The sequence below is a fragment of the Eumetopias jubatus genome, unplaced genomic scaffold, assembly GCF_037043125.1.
Source record: "Eumetopias jubatus isolate StellerSeaLion01/CBP00866 unplaced genomic scaffold, mEumJub1_p1.0 scaffold_12, whole genome shotgun sequence".
Classification (NCBI taxonomy): Eukaryota; Metazoa; Chordata; class Mammalia; order Carnivora; family Otariidae; genus Eumetopias; species Eumetopias jubatus.
In genome coordinates this window covers 88,377,263-88,397,135 of record NW_028274818.1, presented here as the reverse complement: position 1 = coordinate 88,397,135, position 19,873 = coordinate 88,377,263, and the positions used below count along the sequence as shown (strand labels likewise).

The following is a 19,873-nucleotide window of genomic DNA, read 5'->3' as shown; positions in this document are numbered from 1 at the left end:
AGTGAGGGGAGCACTCAGCCTCTGCTCAAAAGGTGAGGGGAGGAGGGGCGGAGGGGGGTGGTGGCGCCAGGCCTGGCCCAGGGCTCTTCAGGGCCCACGGCAAAACCTGACCCACTCGTGTGGTTGTGGTATCTAGACAGATCAAGGCTTTTTTTGTCTCCTATAAGTGATTTAAGAGATTTGTCTAGGGCCATTTTGAGGGGTGATGCTTCCCCTTAGGCGTACTGACCTTGGAACCCAAGACAGAGCGAGGCTGCCGCCTTACGAAGCACTCTTACTGCAGGGCCCCACATGCTGGCCCGGAGATGACACACAGTGTCATCAGCTGTTTCCACACACAAGGGAACTCAAACTCTTCCAATCATGAGGGCACCAGACAGCCAACTTACATGTGCAGAGACTTTTGTGCCTTCACTACCTCTTCTTTTGAACTGTAACGGACCAAAGCATTTCCATGTGGGAGGTTCAGGTGGAATGTTATCAGTGGGCCATGCTGCATGCACAGAGTACGCAGAGTTGAGCCATCGATCTAGGAGACAGAGTGTGGGGAGCCGCCAATTAGATGATCCGTCACGAGGACCATCCAGGGAGGTTGTCCCAGGCTGGGACTCTGCTCCTCTCTTTCCTGCCCGAGGTTCTGTGCTCCTGCTGACACTCTTCACTGGAACTCACTGCTGTGCCCCCCTCCCCACCTCCACTGGTCCCAGAGCCATACCTCTGTGGCCTCTAGATTCCTGGACACTCCCCAGATCCCCACTTCCTTAGTTAGCCATGCCCCTGCTGTGGCTTCATGTCTTCTCTCTTCCCTGCCCTGAGGACAGGATTCATCAAGGCACTGCTCCCTGGGAGAGGAGGGGGTGGGCTCTTAACATCCAGCCTCCAGAGGAGGGGTGGTCCAGGGCCTAAGGAGATGTTCTCATCTACGAGGGCAGGCCAGGGTTTCTCGACTGCAGTACAAGGACCACCTGCATGAAAGTACAGACCCCGATTCTAGCCCGGACCTACTCCTACTCCAGCAGCATCTCTGGAGCGAGACTGAGGATCAATTTTGGTCCGCTCCGTGCACATTTTGTAGTGTAAACAAACTGGGGCAGACCACAGCCTGCCTGAGCCATCCAAAGATCATCCTCTGTTACTTCCTCGGCCTGGTCTACTCAGTAGCCTGTGGGAGGCCTGGGTAGGACCTCCTCTCAAGCCTGGAACCCTCTGTTCCCGTGCTACCTGGCCTGTGCCTATTGGCCAGGATGCCTGATATTCTTACCTGAGGTGTAAGGTTCTTTAGAACAAGCCAATTTGTTATTCTCCCTGAGCTGCTCTCACCCCAGCTGGAACCTAAGGACAAAGAAGGGCAAGTCAGTTTTCCACAGCTGGGGCCCGAATGACACTGAGGACAAACACATTCCAGTCAAGTGATGGCTGCTTGGGAGGAGCACCTGGGCCCCTGGCACCCTGCCCTGCCCGCCCAGCCGCCTGCACTTCTACTGCGGCAATTTCCCCGTGGCTCTGGGGGCCGCTCACACCAGCTCTGACCAGGCCTTACTTCCCCAGGCCAGGTGGCTCTGCCTCTGGGGAGAGTGAGCTCAGACAGCCCCCAGCTCATCACACAGCAGGCAAGGGAGCACAAAGGGCCGTATCCCTTTGCCATCCTTTGGTTTATAAAGCTAAAACGATCTCAAAATAGAACTTCTGGGGAAAGGCCTCGGTTGTGATGATCTAAGGTATGGTCTGATGACTATGCAGGCATATGTCACAGGGTGTCAATCTCTAAGGGGATTTAAAAACCTTCAATCAGTGTCCCTCAATAGACAAATGAATAAGGAAAATGTGGCATAAATACACAATGGAGTATTACTCAGGCACAAACAAGGATGAGATCTCGCCTCATGTGACAACATGGATGGCCCTAGAAGGTATTATGCTAACTGAAATACGTCCGAGAAAGGCAAATACCACACGATCTCACTTGTATGTGGAACTTAAAAAAACAAACAAACAAACAAACAAAGCTGGATCAGACCTATAAATACAGAGAGCAAACTGAAGGTTCCTGGGGCAAGGGTGGTGGGGGTTGGGGTGGGTAAAATGGGAGGGGGAGAGGGAGGTCCAGGCTTCCAGTTAGGGAATGAAGAAGATACAGGAAAAGGTTCAGCATGGGGAATACAGTCGATGGTACTGGAATAGTGTGTGGGGACAGATGGTAGCTACACTTGAGGTGAGCACAGCGTCACGTAGAGACCTGCTGAATCACTGAGTCGTACGTCTGAAACTACCGCATGCTGTGTGTCCACTGGACTTCAATCGGAAAGAGTGAGCTTGCAATCGCCCAGATGTTTCTGTGTCTGGCTGGCTCCCGAGGAGCTCCCAGACTGACCTTCCTGCTCAGCCCCAGGGCGCCCGAGCTCCCAGCAGCATGACTTTTGGATCCAGTCGTTCCTGAGTGTCTGAGGTACCTCAGCAACACGTCGGCGTGCCTGAGGAAGACTGCGCTGTGACATGGCGCCTGCCTACTCATCTCTCCCTGCACTGGCTCACCCCAACCCCAAGTCTCTGGCAACTCCCACAGGACTGCTAGCGCTTTCCTGGCCTGCTTGCCTTGGCATACGTGTCCTCTCTGCTTTGCCTGGTCAACCCTTACTCGGTTCCACCAGCCCCCCTGAGTGCGGGGCCCCGGGCACCGTATCCTCTCCCGTCACCGTGCCACCACCGGCCATGCAGCTGGTGCCCAGAAGCGCCTGCGGCCCGAAAGAACCGCTCACACAGGACACCGACTACATTCATGTGCATTCAGTAGCTGTATCCTTTCATGGAATCAAAACTCCACTCCCCGTCCCTTAGAACTTTTTCCCAAAGGAAACACTGGCAAGCTTTCTTTCAGCCAATCACCTATCTAAAGCTCGGACATCGCTATGAAGTTTTTACTATTTTCAGCCTAGAGATGAGAAGGTCTGCTACAGTTCTGGGATGGAGGAGAATGAAGACCAAGACTGTGTTTACTGGTACAACTGGTAGACAGCTAGTTCAATCTGTGTGTGTGAGTGTCAGGGTGGGGACACAATGCCAGTCCGAATGCAGTGCGAGTCATGTGCAGGAAGAGCAGGAAGGGGACGCCGGGGGGCGGTTTTCCTGGGACTGCTGGCCCCGCATGGTTAACTCCCAGTACCTCCTTCCACTCTCACATGTCCCTGCTGAAATCATACACGGTCAGGCCCAGCTGCCACCCAAACAGGCCCAGCCGGGCTGCTCCCCCTTCCCCAGCCTCTCTGCCCAGCACGCTGCGACCCTGCGTGCCTGCCACGAGCAGGACGTGAGCAGATGTTCTCAGGCTCCGGGGAACTTCTGAAAGAGACGTGACGTCCATTCTGTTAACCTGACCACTGACTAGTGTGGCTTTGGCCACGTGTTCTTAAGTAAACCAGGTACATTTTCAAGTAAAATTTAAGACTCACAAAGACCTAAAAATTGCGGAAGATGGCAATGTGCGGGGAGTCGCACGTCTAAGTTTGAATCCTACTTTATAGCGGGTAACGCACAGGTCTCTGTTAGACTCAACTGTGCATTCCTGTTCAGCAAAGAAACAGCAAGAAACCATCCCGAGCATCATGTTCGTCTCACCTGGGGTGTACCTGGCGTCAGAATTCCCCCATCCTCCACCTACACGAAGGGGAGAGTTATCCCACGTAGACAAGGGTGGCTTCTGACCAGTCAGTCCCGGAGGTGGGCGGGACGGAGCAGTGATGTTTTTAGGTGGTAAAGGGACCTTCCACAGCTCATGAGCCAGAGAGGTGTTTGTAACTGAACCAGGAGACCATGTCAATTTGGAATCACTATTTCTGGCTACTCACAGGGAAAAAACACAGCGGGGGGGTGGGGGGGAGATAATGCTTTTAGCAAAGAGAAAATTTAAATAACGACAGCACCCAATTCTCCCCCCAAAAGAAGCTCTATTAAAAGTCCCCAACTCAAACTGCCAAAAAAACCCCACAAAAGCCAAAAGGAAGCTGCTCCCTTGACTCAAAACACTCAAACCATTGGTCTATTAAAAATTTCAAGACTTATGAAATTCTTAGCCCAGTGTACAAAACTATACTGCAACCAAAATCAAAACAAAACAAAAAACACTGCTTTCAACCGCTCTAAAACAGCAACTGGGAACTCCTTACCTTTATGACCATAACTGAGTCACTTGAGAGCGTCACATAGGTCATTAAATACATTTTAGAACTCTGATTTACACATGGGAAAAAGGACCACAAAAGTGGCCCCAACTCAGGGAGAGTCCTCACAGCCGACGTCCACCGGGCACCTCTCCGTGCCGAGCAGCACTTGGTGCAGACTAGCTCTAGTCCTGACACACAGCCTACCGAGGTCAGGGAGGTTAACAACTTGCCTATGGGTCCTGTGCACAGCCAAGATTCAACCCCAGGCCTGTGTAGCTTTAAAAAAAAAGAGGAGGAGGAGAAGAAAGCTCACTTCCTGATGTGTGCTGCCTCATGGCCATGGGGGTGTGCAACTCGTTCAACATAATCCTACAAAACCACAAGGGGGCAGAAGTGGATGGAAAATTCTGTAACTTCTGTCACTGTTCACTATGTTTCTACTTGATTCATAAAGTGAACATCCTTTAAGTCAGCGAGACTCGAAGTGTGGTGGGAAGCTTGGTCACCACACGGGCTCTCACTGGTCTCTGACAGAACAAGCACAGAAATGCAGAGCGAGCGTCCAAAAGCAGACAGCAACCAGACATGGCCCCGGCTCTCAAGTATGATTGCTTTTCCAGCAATTCCAAGGTCACGTTTGCTATACGTTACAGAAATATCAGTCTGCCAAGGATTGGAAATTACAAAAATAAAAGCTGCCTCATTTGAGAATTGCTTCGAATGAAACTGCATTTAACGAATTGGCTCTCAGACGAGAGAGCGAGAGCGGCTCAGGGAAAGGGGACTGTTTTAGAAATGACTGCTGGGTCCAGTCAATCTCAGAAAGGGACAAATAGTGCTACAAGTCTCTTCTCAGGTTCCAAAATATACTCTCCTACCTCCCCGAGAAGACTTCAGGTAAAGAGCAGACTGCCCCACAGCAGCCCCAGCCCCAGGTGCTGAGTACCCCGCTCCTCTGACAGGGCATCGGCAAGCCCAGGATAAGGCCCACCTGAAGTGCTTTGTGCTGTACTGCTGAGGGGAACGTTGTAGTTGGAGGCACGAATGGATGACCAGGCACTAGTTGAAGGCAGCGTGGTGTTCAAGGATGAGGATGACCCTATGTAGGGGAAGAGCCCGGTTAGTTATCCCCAGAGCAAGGGGCATGGCGCTTGAAGAATGAGCAGAAGCTTCCGGTGAGGGAAACGGATGCTGGGGTCCCAGGACGGTGCCCATGACTGCACCTTCCTTCCTGCCTTCACGACAGCACGCCCAGGGGGCTGGCTCACTGTTCTGACTGTGGCTCAGCGAGGTAGCTTCCCTCCTCTGCCTGACACTGAGACCACACTGGCTCTGCGTCCCACTTTGGGCTCCAGAAGACGGGCTAGGTCCTCCTGCCCCCAAACCCCTGACTGAACTCCAGCGACTTCTCACCAGACCACCCCCTCCCCCCGGGGCACCCTGGCACCAGCAGGCCCTCACCCTCCATCATGCCCCACAGCAGCCTCCCAAACCTAGGCTTTCCCCCTATGTTCGAAACCCCCTCGACTACTAGGCCCCGCTCCAGCCTGGACTGTCGTCTGGATCTGTAATAACTCCAACCTAGCCTCCCACTCCATCCCTTCTGCTCGCCACTGTCAGACTACCTGCCTTCAATGGCAAGACTTCCACTCAAAACCTTCAATGGTTCATGTCTTCTAACATCAATCTAAACTCCTCTCCTGACTAACAATCTTCCACAAAGAAAACTGTTTCTGCAAGCTGCCAGATTCTTCTATTAACTACATACAAGGCCATGAGGCTCTCCCCTTGGCTCTGTCCCTGTTCTGCTGGGACAGCGATAGGTACTTTAACTATTTCTATACAGTGGTCTGTTCAGCCATTTTAGAATGAGGATTCTTTCCTTACCATTGTGATACGGCAAACACCTCTTAACAAAATCATATACTTAACGTAAAATGCAGTTTTATGTGTCATAAACTGTTTAGAGGAATAGGAGGATGTAGGTTTCGAACGGAAACAAAGGATTTTCTCTCACTCCCTTCGCCTTCCTTCAGGTGCATGCAGAGAATACTTTAAATGACTGCGGTGAGGGAAAACTATACAGTAGGTGGTAGGATGACTGTGTTTGATAACCCATTAAAAAGTGCATCTGAACTGGAGGGACCCTTCAATTGGTCTTAATTTACACTTTTGGAGAGACAAAGAAAGCTAAATTGCTTCCTCACACAAAAGTTCCTTAATAAGAATGTATAAATGAATGATAATATAACATCTTTTATATGAAACACCCATTTCTTAATCACAACACTGAAACTTGTTATAAAGTAGGTAACAACCTTTCAGTTGCTACTGTAATTCATGGAAAGCAAATTTTGTTGGTCCTTTGTGTTAGGTGAATGTATATGTTTACTATATCAAATTATAATAAATCCTCATCATTTTTAAAGTGGCAAAGAACCACCTATGGGAAAATTGAGAATTCACTTTTTATTTTCATGACTCCCTCGGATGTCAGATGCTGTGATGGACTGAAAGTATCACATCCTCTGTGAACCATCCTTAAACTTTAGCGTCATCCGGCATCATTCAGAAATTCTGTCTTGTACCCGCCTACGTACCACTGTTCCTGTCCCTGAGGTGGTCAACTTCCCGCACAGTATTAATTGAAAGATTGTTTATGACACTGCCAGGAGTGACGTAAGGGTCAGTTTCAGGGTCAATGTTTGGATAACCTTTCCATGGTTCACCAGGGCGAAATTCTGGAAATGAAAACTTAAAATTAGTTCAGGCTTAATCATCACTTAGAGATCCATTATTAAAAAAGCAAAACTTGTATTCCTAAAGCCTATGCAATTATCAAATATTTTCCAGTTAATGCCAGCACTCTGAGAGACTGATTCAGTACTACTATTAGTGTAGCATAAGCTGCTGTTTATGAATAACTTGCGTATTTCTGCAACTGGAATCATTTCTCGGGGTTTATATATTTTTTAAACAGTAACATTTTACTTTTTGAATTTATTTTATTTTTAAAAGATTTTATTTATTTGACAGAGAGAGAGAGAGAGAGCAAGCACATGAGGATGAGCAGGAGGAAAAGCAAGGGGAGAGGGAGAAGCAGACTCCCCACCGAGCAGAGAGCCCGATGCGGGGCTTGATCCCAGGACCCCGAGATCATGACCTGAGCCGAAGGCAGATGCTCAAGCGACTGAGCCACCCAGGCACCCCAAAAGCAGAATCTTTAAAATAATAATAATAAGGGCACCTAGGTGGCTCAGTCGGTTGAGTGCCTGCCTTCGGCTCAGGTTATGATCTTGGATATCAGGGTCCTGGGCTCAAACCCTACATTGTGCTTCCTGCTCGGCAGGGAGTCAGCTTCTCTCTCTCCGTCTTTCCCCCTGCTTGTGCTCTCTCTCTCACACTCTCTCAAATAAATAAAATCTTAAAAAAAAAAAAAAAAAAAGATTTTATTTTTAAGCTCTATACCCAATGTGAGGCTCAAACTTATAACCCCGAGATCAAGAGTTGTGTGCTCTACCGGCTGAGCCAGCCAGGCGCCCCTAACGGTAACATTTTAAATGCTTTATTAAATCACAAGCCATAGCAAAGCAAACAGAAAAAAAAGCTGTAAGTCCATTCCTGGTAATGCTTCAGTCCAGACCCCTGGTGCTGATGAAGAGGAACCCGGAACAAAGGTTTTATTTTATTCCTCATGCCGGCCGGCGGGACTCCTTCCCCCTTCACTGCCTGGAGCATAAAGGCACTGGTAACAGGCCAGACTGGCTCCTCTGCCTGAGCCCTGATGCTCAGCTTTCCGTGCGTCCTGTGTGCATCCTTCCCACCCGTGGCAGAGCTCAGGCCGGCCCGCCCGAACGGGCCTATATCACTAGCACATCTAGCGGTAATGACAAGTAAGGGAAGCAGAGTCTCGTGAAAGAAGCGGTCAGCACTTTACCTGGTGGCCAGTTAACACTGCTAGAGCCGTTAGGCGATTTGGCACGTGGCCAGCCATCTCCTATTGAACCTGGAGGGCTGGCTGGAGAAGTACTGCTGTTCATAAAGTCATAGGGAACAAATGGAGACTCTTCCAGCCTGAAACCACTTGAAATAGCACCTAAAGAGAGAAAAAATGATAGTGAATGTGAGGCAAAATACATGAGTGAATTTATTTCTTGTAGTTTTTCAAATATCACCAGGATACCCTGTATGAGATCTGTGGGTTCCAAACTGCATTCTGTAGACAGTGTGAAAAGTCAAGGAGGAAAGCAAGCTCCGAACTCTTCCAGACGTCAATCACTTTTAACTCTCTTATGTCCTGAGATCTAAACATTATCATAGTGAATTTTATTTCAAGGAGGATAAGAAGGATCATAATCATCAATAAGTGACCAGAGTATGGGTCCCAGTTTATTTCCAAATCATTAAAACACCCGTATTTTGCGTGTGTTGTTGGTGAATGAGGAGCACCAGGGGGAAGAAATACAACGGTAAAGAAAGAATTGTGGTGGAAAACATTCTAAGTGGCAGAGAGGTGTACCCGAGAATCCAGGAACTGGCTCTCACCCCTGTATATAATGAAAACAAGTATCCTTTTCGATGAGGAGGTTTACATTTCTACCTATACACACTCCCTTACGATTATACACAGCATCAGTAAAGATACCTGTTACCCAAATGAGTGTGAAATCCCACAAAAAGACAACTTATTTTTGCTTAGAAATGGTCATTTGTTTTCCAGCGATTTATTCTCCACACTCATCTTTGAGCACATCTTAAAATGACTAATGCTTGACACACGCAGCAAGCACACCCCTCCCTCAGTGGACCAGCTCCGGCAGCCACGCTAAGTGCTGGCCCCGGGGAGGCGGGCGGACGCTGGGGCAGGTCCTCCCCACAGCCCGGGGAGTGGGCCGAGCACAGATAGGGCAACGGGAGGGGTGGGGGGGGGCCGCGCTGGCGTGAAGAAAGGGTCCAGGGAGGAGATGCCAGGCAGTGGGCACAGCCTGCACAAAGACCCGAGGACAAAAGCAGCTTGGCCTGTGTGAGGAACGGAAAGGCTGTTTTTTCGAAAACCAGGCAGCGGGAGAGTGAAGAACATGAGGGCGTTGCAGAGATGACCCGGTAGGTCCTGAGGTGAGGAGTGCCTGCTCCCGCTGCCCTTGGCCCTGCCTGTCCCCTGAAGGCATCAGATTTTGCAACACCCTCATGCGGGGCTTTGCAGGACACAGCAAGGGCTGTAAGGAGAGAAGTTAGACAACCTGATCCATCTGAGGTCCCTGCTGCTGGCGTGTGGAGAACGGAAGCAGGGGAGCCAAGACCGTGAGGTGGCTGCTGAGGTGGTGAGGTGCTACGGATGCTCGGACTGTGCATTTTGGAAGGAGAATGGGCACTATTCACAGATGGACTGATGTGGAAGTCGGAGAAAGGAAGAAATCGAGAACATCTTTTTTTTTAAAGATTTTTTATTTATTTGACAGAGAGAGAGAGACAGCGAGAGAGGGAACACAAACAGGGGGAGTGAGAGAGGGAGGAGCAGGCTTCCTGCCCAGCAGGGAGCCCGATGCGGGATTCGATCCCAGGACCCTGAGATCATGACCTGAGCCGAAGGCAGTCGCTTAACCAACTGAGCCACCCCAGGTGCCCCTTGAGAACATCTCTTACACCCAGATAGGCAGCACAGGATGGCTGGATAAACCAAATGCGGCATCATCCAACACAACTGTAAAAGGAACGAGCGCTAATGCATATTTCAACACAGATGACCCTTGAAAACATTACGCCCCCAAAAGGCCAGTCACAAAGGACCAGATAATACATGCTTCCAGCGACGCGAGCAGTCCAGTGAGGCAAAGCCACCGAAAACAGACTTGTGTTTCTGCATGGCTGGGAGGGAAGGGAAGTCCGGGAGGTGCGGGGAGCAACTCCTCAGGGACTCTTCTGGGACCAGGGAAACGTTCGACTCCCACGACTCAGAGTATACCAAAATCCACCGAATGGAACACTTTATCAAGAGAATTGTATTATATTTAAATTATATGTATTATAAGTAAATAAACTTACGAGAGAGAGAGACAGAGAGGATCTCTCTCAAGCTTCTAGCTTCAATAACCCGATAGAAGGAGGCACACCTGTTAGCTGAGGAGGAGCAAGGGTTGAGGAGGAAAACCAAACACCCGCCCATTCGTGCCAGCTCTGAGGCAGGTCTGAGGAAAAGCCCTGGTCACAGATGCTGTGAGCTCCCGGAGAAACACAGCAGAGCCCTGAATGTTGCTTTAGCCTCGTTTACTCAGTGACCAACGTTCCCCTGGAAGCAGTCACAACACCCAAGCTTCTGTATCAGTGACTCGGGGGCAGAGACGGCCTGATGAGACCTCAAGGCACCATCCCTGGTGGGCGCTAACCCATCCGTGACTAGGGCCTAGTTAGTCCACCAATTCCAACCGCTCTCTTCTCTGACTTCCCTATCTAGTTACTTTTATCTGAATGAACTGTGTATCTTTTCTGTAAAGTGAATTAAAACCACTTGGGAGCTCAGTGGTATGAATAAAGTAGCAGTTGCAAGCAATACAGTAAGCGAACAGAGATGCCACATTTTAAGTGATTAATTCTACTCTAAGAATCTGAGCTGATAAAAGTATTCCTCCCTTTCAGTACAAAAAATCCATTTCTACTTATTAAAACTTCATTTTATTAAAAAGGAAAATAGGCTTGACCCAGAGGCAGCTATGATCCAATCATATTCTATTAACCGCTACATGGGAGAAGGTGCAGAAAATGGAAGGTATGTTTGTCCAGGTGGCAGGTGCAGCTGGATGCAAGCAGGCTGGATTCGCATGGACACACGCTGTTCTTAGAGGCAGGCGTGGGGGTAGCCAACAGTGGAGGCAGCAACAATAAGGAAGCCCCCACCGACGGGCCACTTAAGTGTCTTACCCTGTCCTGGTGCGTCAGTGCGTCACAGGTGTTGCCTCATTCATCCTCGAACACCACAGGAGGTACTATATTATATTCCCATTTAGCAGATAAAGGTTAAATTACTTGACCGTAGCTAATAAGCAACACAGCAAGCTCTCAAATCCAGGGTCTGTATTAATCTGCCATTTTGTCACCCGAGTCAACTACCATTCCCACTTTTTTTTTTTTTTTTTAAGATTTTATTTATTTATCAGAGAGAAAGAGAGAGAGCGAGCAAGCACAAGCAGGGGGTGGAGCAGAGGGAGAGGCAGGCAGGCTCCCCAGTGAGCAGGGAGCCCAATGCGGGACTTGATCCCAGGGGCCTGGGATCATGATCTGAGCCAAAGGCAGACGCCCAACCAACTGAACCACCCAGGTGTCCCTACAATTCCCACTCTTAAGAAAAAATCCAGGGGCGCCTGGGTGGCTCAGTCGTTAAGCATCTGCCTTCAGCTCGGGTCATGATCCCGGGGTCCTGGGATCGAGCCCCACATCAGGCTCCCTGCTCCACAGAAAACCTGCTTCTCCCTCTCCCGCTCCCCCTGCTTGTGTTCCCTCCCTCACTGTGTCTCTCTCTGTCAAAAAAAAAAAAAAAAAGAAAAAAAAGAAAAATTCCAAATGTGATGTGCCACCGAGTGGCAAATTCAACTTAGAATTCAGGTCTGTTTGATTTAGGGTCCAATGTTCTTTCTACCACATGTCAATTTCACCTTCAATTTCCGATAATCATCAGTCCAATGTTTACAAACCAGCAAACTGACCTTTAAGCCAAGTTTAGTCAAATAAAGTTTCAGGATAAAATCCAACAGAAAGGAATGAATGTCACAAAAATGTCCTTTTGGTATTAATCAGAGGAACAGATGTCGCTTAAGCTTGAAAGTAGAGAGGCTCTTTCTGGCTCCCCTCCCATTATCTTAAATCACTAAGTCCTATCAATTCTGCTTCCTACAGTTGTTTTGTTTTGTTTTTTGGCACAACTGTAAAGATTTCTAAATTATTTTGTTTTCGGTCCCTTGTATGCAGCCAAGATTTGGATTCTGCTTTATGATTCAATGTGAATTTCTTTTTTTAAATAAATTAGTTCGGCCCATGTATATTTATCAATTTGGCGTATATTTGGTCCCAGTTTCTCATTATTTTATATGATGCCTTTTATTTCTTTGTAGATTCTTTAAAAACTCTTTGAAAACGTGGTATCTATCTTTTCTGAAAATGTGGAGGGCTTCTATTTTTGTTTTAGTGGGTGTCTTTTTAACTTGTTTAATCTTGTCTTCAAAAAATTTTTACTGAAATATAGCTGACATAGAACACTGTATTAGTTTCAAGTGTACAACATGATGATTCGGTATCTGTATATACTGTGAAATGAAGGCACAGTTCTTGATGGCAGAGCACTGCTACACTGGGTCAGGCTACAGCCGTCCCCCTCCACTCCCCAGGTGGCCACACTGCAGCCAGAATAATCTCCAAACACACATCATGCCACTTCCGGCCTAACACACTGCAACAGTGAGCCCTCCAGGACAGAGGGGCTAGCACTCTAAGTCTTCATATATAAGGCCTCCACACCACCCCTGGGGTCCCCTCCCATCACCTCTGCTTGGTTAACTCCTGTTATCTTTCGTATCTCAGCTTAAGAGATCACAGGCCTTCCGGAATCCATGCCCTCAACCCGAAGACTGAAATATTCTTCTATATATGCGCCCCCTCCCCAGAACACTGTGCTGGGTGCTGGCTTACAAGGGAAAAGGTTTTATAAACTGCCTTCTAGTCACAGGATCTTAGGACCAAAAAGCATGGCAAATAACAGTCCAAGCCTTCTGTGACGCACAATTTCCTGGTCAGATGTCCTTGCCTCCATTCCACCTTACTTTCCTTAACAAATCTGGCTTTTCTTACTCTGGAGGGTGCACAGTAAAGGGCTAGCACAGTAGGCCTGGCATACATACTGTGAAGCGCTTCAGGCCTGGCCCTCAACCACTCCTGGGTTTCTCTCTAAGCCCGCAAACATCCCACAGGTATAAGAGCACCTTTGCAGACCCTGGGCCTCAGCCAGGCCAGACAGTTTACGGCAACATGACTTCTGGTGAACACCTGTTTTTGTTTGCTTGAGGCCTGGGTCATACTGTGTTTATGTCTGACCTCTGAGAGGTCTGCAGGGGCTTGGAGATCGAGTCATGCAGGTGTCTGATGCCTATGTGACTGCCCCCGGTAAAAACCCTGGACACCAAGGCTTGGGGGAGCTTCTCTGGCTGGCAATACTTTGTATGTGGTTTCATACATCGTTTCTGGAGAAATTAGGTCTGTGAAACTCCACTGGGAGAGGACAATAGGAAACTTCTCCTGGACTGTGCCCTATGTGCCTTTTTCCACTGCTGATTTTCATCTGATTCTTTTGCTGTAATAAACCATAACCATGAGTATTACAGCTTTTCTGAGTTCTGTCAATTCTTCTGGCAAATCACTGAACTTGAAAGTGGTCTTGGGAACCTCTGACACAGAAGGTCTCCTGCATTTGCCCTTTCTTCTCTGCTCCACAATTAACTTACTAGCTCTCTAAGCTTCACTAAATGGTGATAAAAAGAGAACCCACCTAAGACTGTGCTGCAAGTGGTCAGTGCCAGCCCGAGGCCTTCCCCGTAGTCCTCTCCCCTCCCTGGGCTCAGCTTAGGTCTGATGTGAGCCTGAAGAGCACTATCACACTGCCCCTCCTGACAATGACCTCTACACTGCTCCACGCTGGAGGACAACAGATCCTCTTCTCTACAACAGGGAAATGCAAATGCCAACAAGGCCGCTTGGGGTTTATAAAGAAGTGAAGGAGGCTGGCTACAGGCAAAATCCCATGGTCCTTCCCCAAATAGAAGCATGACTATAGGCAAATATTTCTCTGGTTAGGGACTATAAGAAAATCTCTCTCCACCAGTGCAGGGGAGGGAATGGGTGTGAGGGGAGTGAGAAGAGAAATGAAACAAAACAAACCACACTCCCCAGTAAGTGCAGAGGCAAATGGCAAATGACACCACCACTGAGTTGAGTAGAGAAGACAACGGGGAGGGGCAACGAGCCACAAGCACACGGGCCGCAGCTGCTCCGCTCTGGGTGCTTACTGCTTCGGAGCTCGGTGCTGCTAGACCTCCGCATTTCCAAGGAGATGCCAGAAGTCTGAATCTGTACATGAAAGTTCCTCAATGTTTACATAGATGTTGGTTCAGAAAGATGACTTTCAAAATAGTGAGGGTCTAACAAAACATCAGTCTGTGGGCTGGCAGCTTTGGGAGCTCTCCTGAATACAGCTAAATGTGAATTTTATTTTTGTAAGGGAAACTATGCTAAAGTATAAGGGACAGGATGATCAACATTTCTCTCTCTCTTTTTAATGTAAGGAAAAGGGAAAACAAAGCCAACAAATAAAAAGAATGTGCCTGAGAAGATTCTAAGTCTCTGCCAGGAGAGAGAGAGAATAAGAGAAGGAGGAGCTACTGATCAAGGAGCATTTCTGGGAGGAAGTGAGAGTATGAGCAGCAAGCAAGCAAGCACAAGCAGGGGGAAGGACAGTGGGAGAGAGGATCTCATGCAGACCCCACGCTGAGTGCAAAGACTGACGTGGGGCCTAATCCCACGACCCTGAGATCATGACCTGAGCCGAAAATCAGGAGTTGGACACTTAAACTGAGTCACCCAGGTGTCCCAGAAAAATAATTTTAAAAAACAAAGAGAGGGGCACCTGGGTGCAGTCATTAAGCGTCTGCCTTCAGCTCAGGTCATGATCCCGGGGTCCTGGGATCGAGCCCCGCGTCGGGCTCCGCAGGAAGCCTGCTTCGCCCTCTCCCACTCCCCGTGCTTGTGTTCCCTCTCTCGCTGTGTCTCTGTCAAATAAGTAAATAAAATCTTTAAAAACAAACAAAAAAACCAAAGAGAAAAAACGACTAAGTTTCTTTCGTTTTTTTATTTATATTTATTTATTTGGCAGAGAGAGCGAGCGAGCGAGCATGCGCGCACAAGCAGTGGGGAGCAGCAGAGGGAGAGGGAGAAGCAGGCTCCCAGGCTGAGCAGGGAGCTGGATGCGGGACTCGATCCCAGAACCCCGGGATCATGACCTGAGCTGAAGGCAGACACTTAACCGACTTGAGCCGCCCAGGCGCCCAAGAATGACTAAGTTTCAAGTGTCAAATTAAGTACATGAAGAATAGTAGAGGGGGAAAAAAAAGAATGGGAGGGATCTAGACTGAAATAAAAAAAAAGTATTGACCTCTTCCTTCCTATTCTGAAGAGAAGAACATTCCTAGAATATTCATTGGATTGCTATGTATATAAGAATAAAGACATTTAATGTCTAAGCTAATTACTAAAAACAATTTACTGCTCACACTACAGATCTGTGCAAAAGAAAACAGTGTATGCAATAAAACGCAGTGAAAAAATGATCGATATTAAGTTTAAAAAAGACTTTTTTAAGTGGGGATGGGGATGTTATCTGACTTCAAAACCTACGCTGCCCGAGAACCCCTTGTGTATGACACACATCATCTGCCAGGACGCCAAACACCAGAGAACGTATGAGGGACGGTCCACCTGCCACAGCAGTGCAAGGAAGGGAAGAGGTAGGTCATTTTTACAAAGAAACTGAGGCTCAGATAAGCAAGGCAGACACAGAAACATCCATTTTAACTCAAGCAGACAGAAAACCACATGGTAGAAGCATTTTCTTAGCTCTCCACATCTGACCTCTCCAGACACTCTTTCACCACTAGCAGCTCCGGGATGCGGTCCTTCTTCTTTTCCAGGCTCTGTCCCTCTGGGCAACCTCACCTATGTCCATGACCTCAACATTCTGATGAATACCAAACCTTATTCTACGCTCAGCTTTTTCTTCTGAGTGCTGGCCTCTATTCCTAATGTCTTACTGGTCTTTTCCATGTTGTGCCATCCCCAAAATACTTCACTCAACAAGCCTAAAACCAATTCAGTATCTGTCCCGCCACACCTGCTTTGATTCCCCTATTTCTACCACCATTACCTGCACTCCCGAGCTCGCACACTCCCCGCCCCGAGAATGCTCACAGTGCCACAGTGTGCTCAATGGAGTGACCACGTGAGCGCAGGTACATCACGAATGATGTGTTCACCCAAAGAGTTAGATTACTTACCCAGCCCTCCTGTCCTTAATCCTAAGACTCTTTCTGATGCACTCCCTCCATGTCCACTGCCTTCTGTCCCACACTGCTTTGAGTCTTTTGTGCCTCTGGATAACCACCACTTTCAAATTTTAAATGATTTATGGCATAAAGTTGTCTGCGATTTGCTCCACACCTACTATGGTAGCTTTGCCTTCCTCCTCCTTCCTCTTTGCCCCTTCACCTCCGTGACAGGCCCACACAACAGAACCCACCAGGCTGTCCTGTTTTTGAACTTTTCAAATGCTATATACTCTTTTGTTATTCTTTCTCTACTTCTTTGTGTGGTAAAGGCTTCCACACCCACCACACCCACAGTTCCTCATTTCCTGACTCAATCTTCCAATGCACTGCGCATTATCATACTACTTGTACCATTATATGGATTCACATTTATAGCACCTATCACAGCATACCTAAAGCTGTTCACATGCTTATTTTTGCGACCAAAAGATGAGTTCCTTCAGGGTATTGTTCCTGGCTTACATATGCTCGACTGTGTGCATGCATGCCCATATGTATCTGTGTATTCCAGGTGGCCCAGCACAGTCCTTGGAAAGCAAGACGATATTCCACTAACATCTGCTAGATGAACTGATAATATTAAATAAGATGAAAAGGTTTCTAAAAAAATTAACGTATGAGAAAACAATAATATTGAACCTACATGATTTATACACAGCAACAAAATGTATGAAGAAAATGTGCCATTATACAAAAAACTGGCAGAAATCAAATTATGCTTGGAGTTTTTAATGCCCTCCCCATCATACTAAATTGAGTAAATGTTAAGCAGAACATCAGAACAATAAAATCAACTGCAAAAACCTAAATGACCATCAAAGGGGGAATAATTTTTAAAATACAAATGTATATTCAATCTCTACTTTGTGCAGTAGTGTAATAAAGGTTAATTTTGCTTTTTCATTTTAACTAAGATTTAATAACTAATAAAGCATTTTTTAATAATGAGGAAAGGTTCTAAGGATTTGGCTATGAAAAGACATTTAAAATAAAATAAAGGCCTAGGGGCGCCAGGGTGGCTCAGTCGGTTAAGGATCCGACTCATGATTTCAGAGTCATGAGATTGAGCCGGGCTCTGCACGGGGTGTGGAGCCTGCTTAAAATTCTCTCTCCTGCCCCTCCCCACCACGCCCTCCAAAACCAAATGAATAAATAATAAATAAAATAAAACAAAGGCCTAAATTTAGTATTCTACAGGGTTTTTTTTTTTTAAGTGCAATATACAAGAATGTATTTCCTACCATGTTTGCTGGAGTTTTGATCCAAAGATGTGTTCACAGAAATGCTGTCCACTGTAGTCCACTTCCTTAGTCTTGACTGTGGCTCTTTAATACTGTTCATATCCATATTTACATTCAAGTTAGAGTTCAAGCCTAAAAATAAAACAATACTTTAACAGAAAAACCAGTTTATAAACTATAGTTGTCTGCGATTTGCTCCACACCTACTATTATAGCTTTGCTTTCTTCCTCCTTCCTTCTGATACCACAACTTCCATCTTCTAGAAAAGTACATGTAACTAATGTGTTTTCAATCCTGTGAATGTTCCTTAATAAATACCACCCTGCATATGTGGCACAGCCAAATGATTACAGACAAAGGCAAGGCAGGCAGAACAGACACTCTGGGCCCCTGGCCAAGGCTGTGCAGAAATAACATCAAGAGAGAGCCATGGCTACATTATCAGAAAGAGCAACAAATAGAAATCCTAAACAACTATTCTAATATTCAGTAACCCAATGTTTTCAAACCATAAAACTGTTAAAACCATAATTGCATCAACTGTGGTAAACTATTTCTCCTTATAATTTTGATTATTTTTAAATTCCTTGGTAAGAGACAATTTTAAAGTTTATCTCCAATAAAACAGATCTTTTTTATTTAAAAAAAATACTTATTTATGTATTAGAGCAAGAGAGTGTGTGCATGGGGGAGGGCGGGTAGGTGGGGCGGGGGGGTGGGGGACAGGGGGAGAGGGAGAGAATCTCAAGCAGGCTCCATGCCTAGCGTGGAGACCGACACAGGGCCCAATCTCACAGCCCTGAGATCATGACCTGAGCCAAAACCAAGAGTCAGACACTCAACCAACTGAGCCAACCAGGTGCCCCTAAAATAGATCTCTTTAGCTTTCCCCCAAGAGCACCACGCATGAAGAAATATTAATAATCACTTTCAGTTGCTATCTTTTGCTTGTAAACAACAGTTTTCAACTGGCTGGCCAGACAAAAAACACTGTCATTTTAAAGTAAAAATGTCTTGGGCGCCTGGGTGGCTCAGTTGTTGGGCGTCTGCCTTTGGCTCAGGTCGTGATCCCAGGGTCCTGGGATCGAGTCCCGCATCAGGCTCCCTGCTCTGCGGGGAGCCTGCTTCTCCCTCTCCCACTCCCCCTGCTTGTGCTCCTGCTGTTGCTATCTCTCTGTCAAATAAATAAATAAAATCTTAAAAAAAAAAAAGGTAAAAATACCTTCCTCTAACAATTATACTTAACGGTGAGAAGACTCTCAAGGCACAATTTCCTTGAACTTTGCTGATGACACACATCAAATTCAGATATTCTCTTGGAACAAGGATGGAAATTTCCATCTTAGATATTCTGGTCAGAAAACTGACCGCTAAGCCAGGATAATCATCTGAGATGCTTGTTTAAAAAAAAAAAAGAGTTCAGTGGGAACCAGAATTTTTGTTTAACACACAGTCAGGTGGTTCTTGTTCTAAAATTTCAAAGCAAATGGTTTTAAATACTCGGGTTTCATGACAGTCCATGTGATATCAGGTCAGTCAAACTTAAAAACTTTAACAATGTGAATTCTCTAATATCATCCCCATTTTTGGGGAGAACAATTACATTTGCTGCTCTCTGCACTCCTCAACTAGACCCAAGACCTGGCAAATTTTTTTTCTGCGAACCTGGGAAGGTTCAGACAGTAACTATCTCAGGCTCTGTGGGCCACAAAGTCTCAGTGTCTCTATGCAACTCTGTTGTAGCAAAAAAGCTCCACAGAATAATACATTAACAAAAAAGCATGCCTGTGTACCAATAAAACTTTATTTACAAAACCAGGCAGCTGGCCAAATTTGGTCAACAGGCTCTAGTTTGCCAATGCCTGATTTAGACAACCATATGCGTTTGTGTGGGTTTGGCAGACTTCTTAACCAGGACGAAGTAGTTTTTTTTTTTTTGTAAGATAGATAGATATTGATTGATTTAGAGAGCAGGCACGTATGCATGCACATGTGAACACACGTAGGGAGGGTTGGGAAAGGGAGGGGGCAAGAATCCCAAGCAGACTCCGTGCTGAGCACAGAGCCTGACATGGGGCTCAATCTCACCACCCTGAGATCATGACCTGAGCCAAAACCAAGAGCTGGACTGAGCCACCCAGGTACCCCTGGAAGAAGTATCTCTTGCTATAAAGCCAGTCAGAACAGGAAATCCCATTAGTCAGAAACTTATCTCCTCACTGGCCTAATTTATATGTCTAGTATGCAAAAGGCAAGAGTCACTTCCCTTCACTGGTAAGATCACAATGTCTCAGTGTACTTGAGTATTCTTTCACCACTCTATTGTCTCTGGGATCA

The 19,873-nt window shown here is 46.9% G+C and overlaps 1 protein-coding gene across 5 annotated transcripts in view; it reads right to left on the bottom strand.

Annotated features, from left to right (window-relative positions):
- The window catches only part of TNRC6A (trinucleotide repeat containing adaptor 6A), a 102,677-nt gene that overhangs the window by 2,949 nt on the left and 79,855 nt on the right, over positions 1 to 19,873 (bottom strand). For 4 of the 5 annotated variants that reach the window (XM_028090453.2, XM_028090454.2, XM_028090455.2 and 1 more), the window contains 7 exons: positions 17,536 to 17,667; positions 8,095 to 8,253; positions 6,758 to 6,898; positions 5,149 to 5,256; positions 3,613 to 3,834; positions 1,262 to 1,332; positions 390 to 529 (listed from right to left, as the gene is read on the bottom strand). In XM_028090453.2, the coding sequence (XP_027946254.2) occupies positions 390 to 529; positions 1,262 to 1,332; positions 3,613 to 3,834; positions 5,149 to 5,256; positions 6,758 to 6,898; positions 8,095 to 8,253; positions 17,536 to 17,667 (973 nt within the window). Of the gene's footprint in view, positions 1 to 389; positions 530 to 750; positions 843 to 1,261; positions 1,333 to 3,612; positions 3,835 to 5,148; positions 5,257 to 6,757; positions 6,899 to 8,094; positions 8,254 to 17,535; positions 17,668 to 19,873 lie in introns of those variants that run through there. The other variant, XM_028090456.2, reaches the window with a different exon arrangement.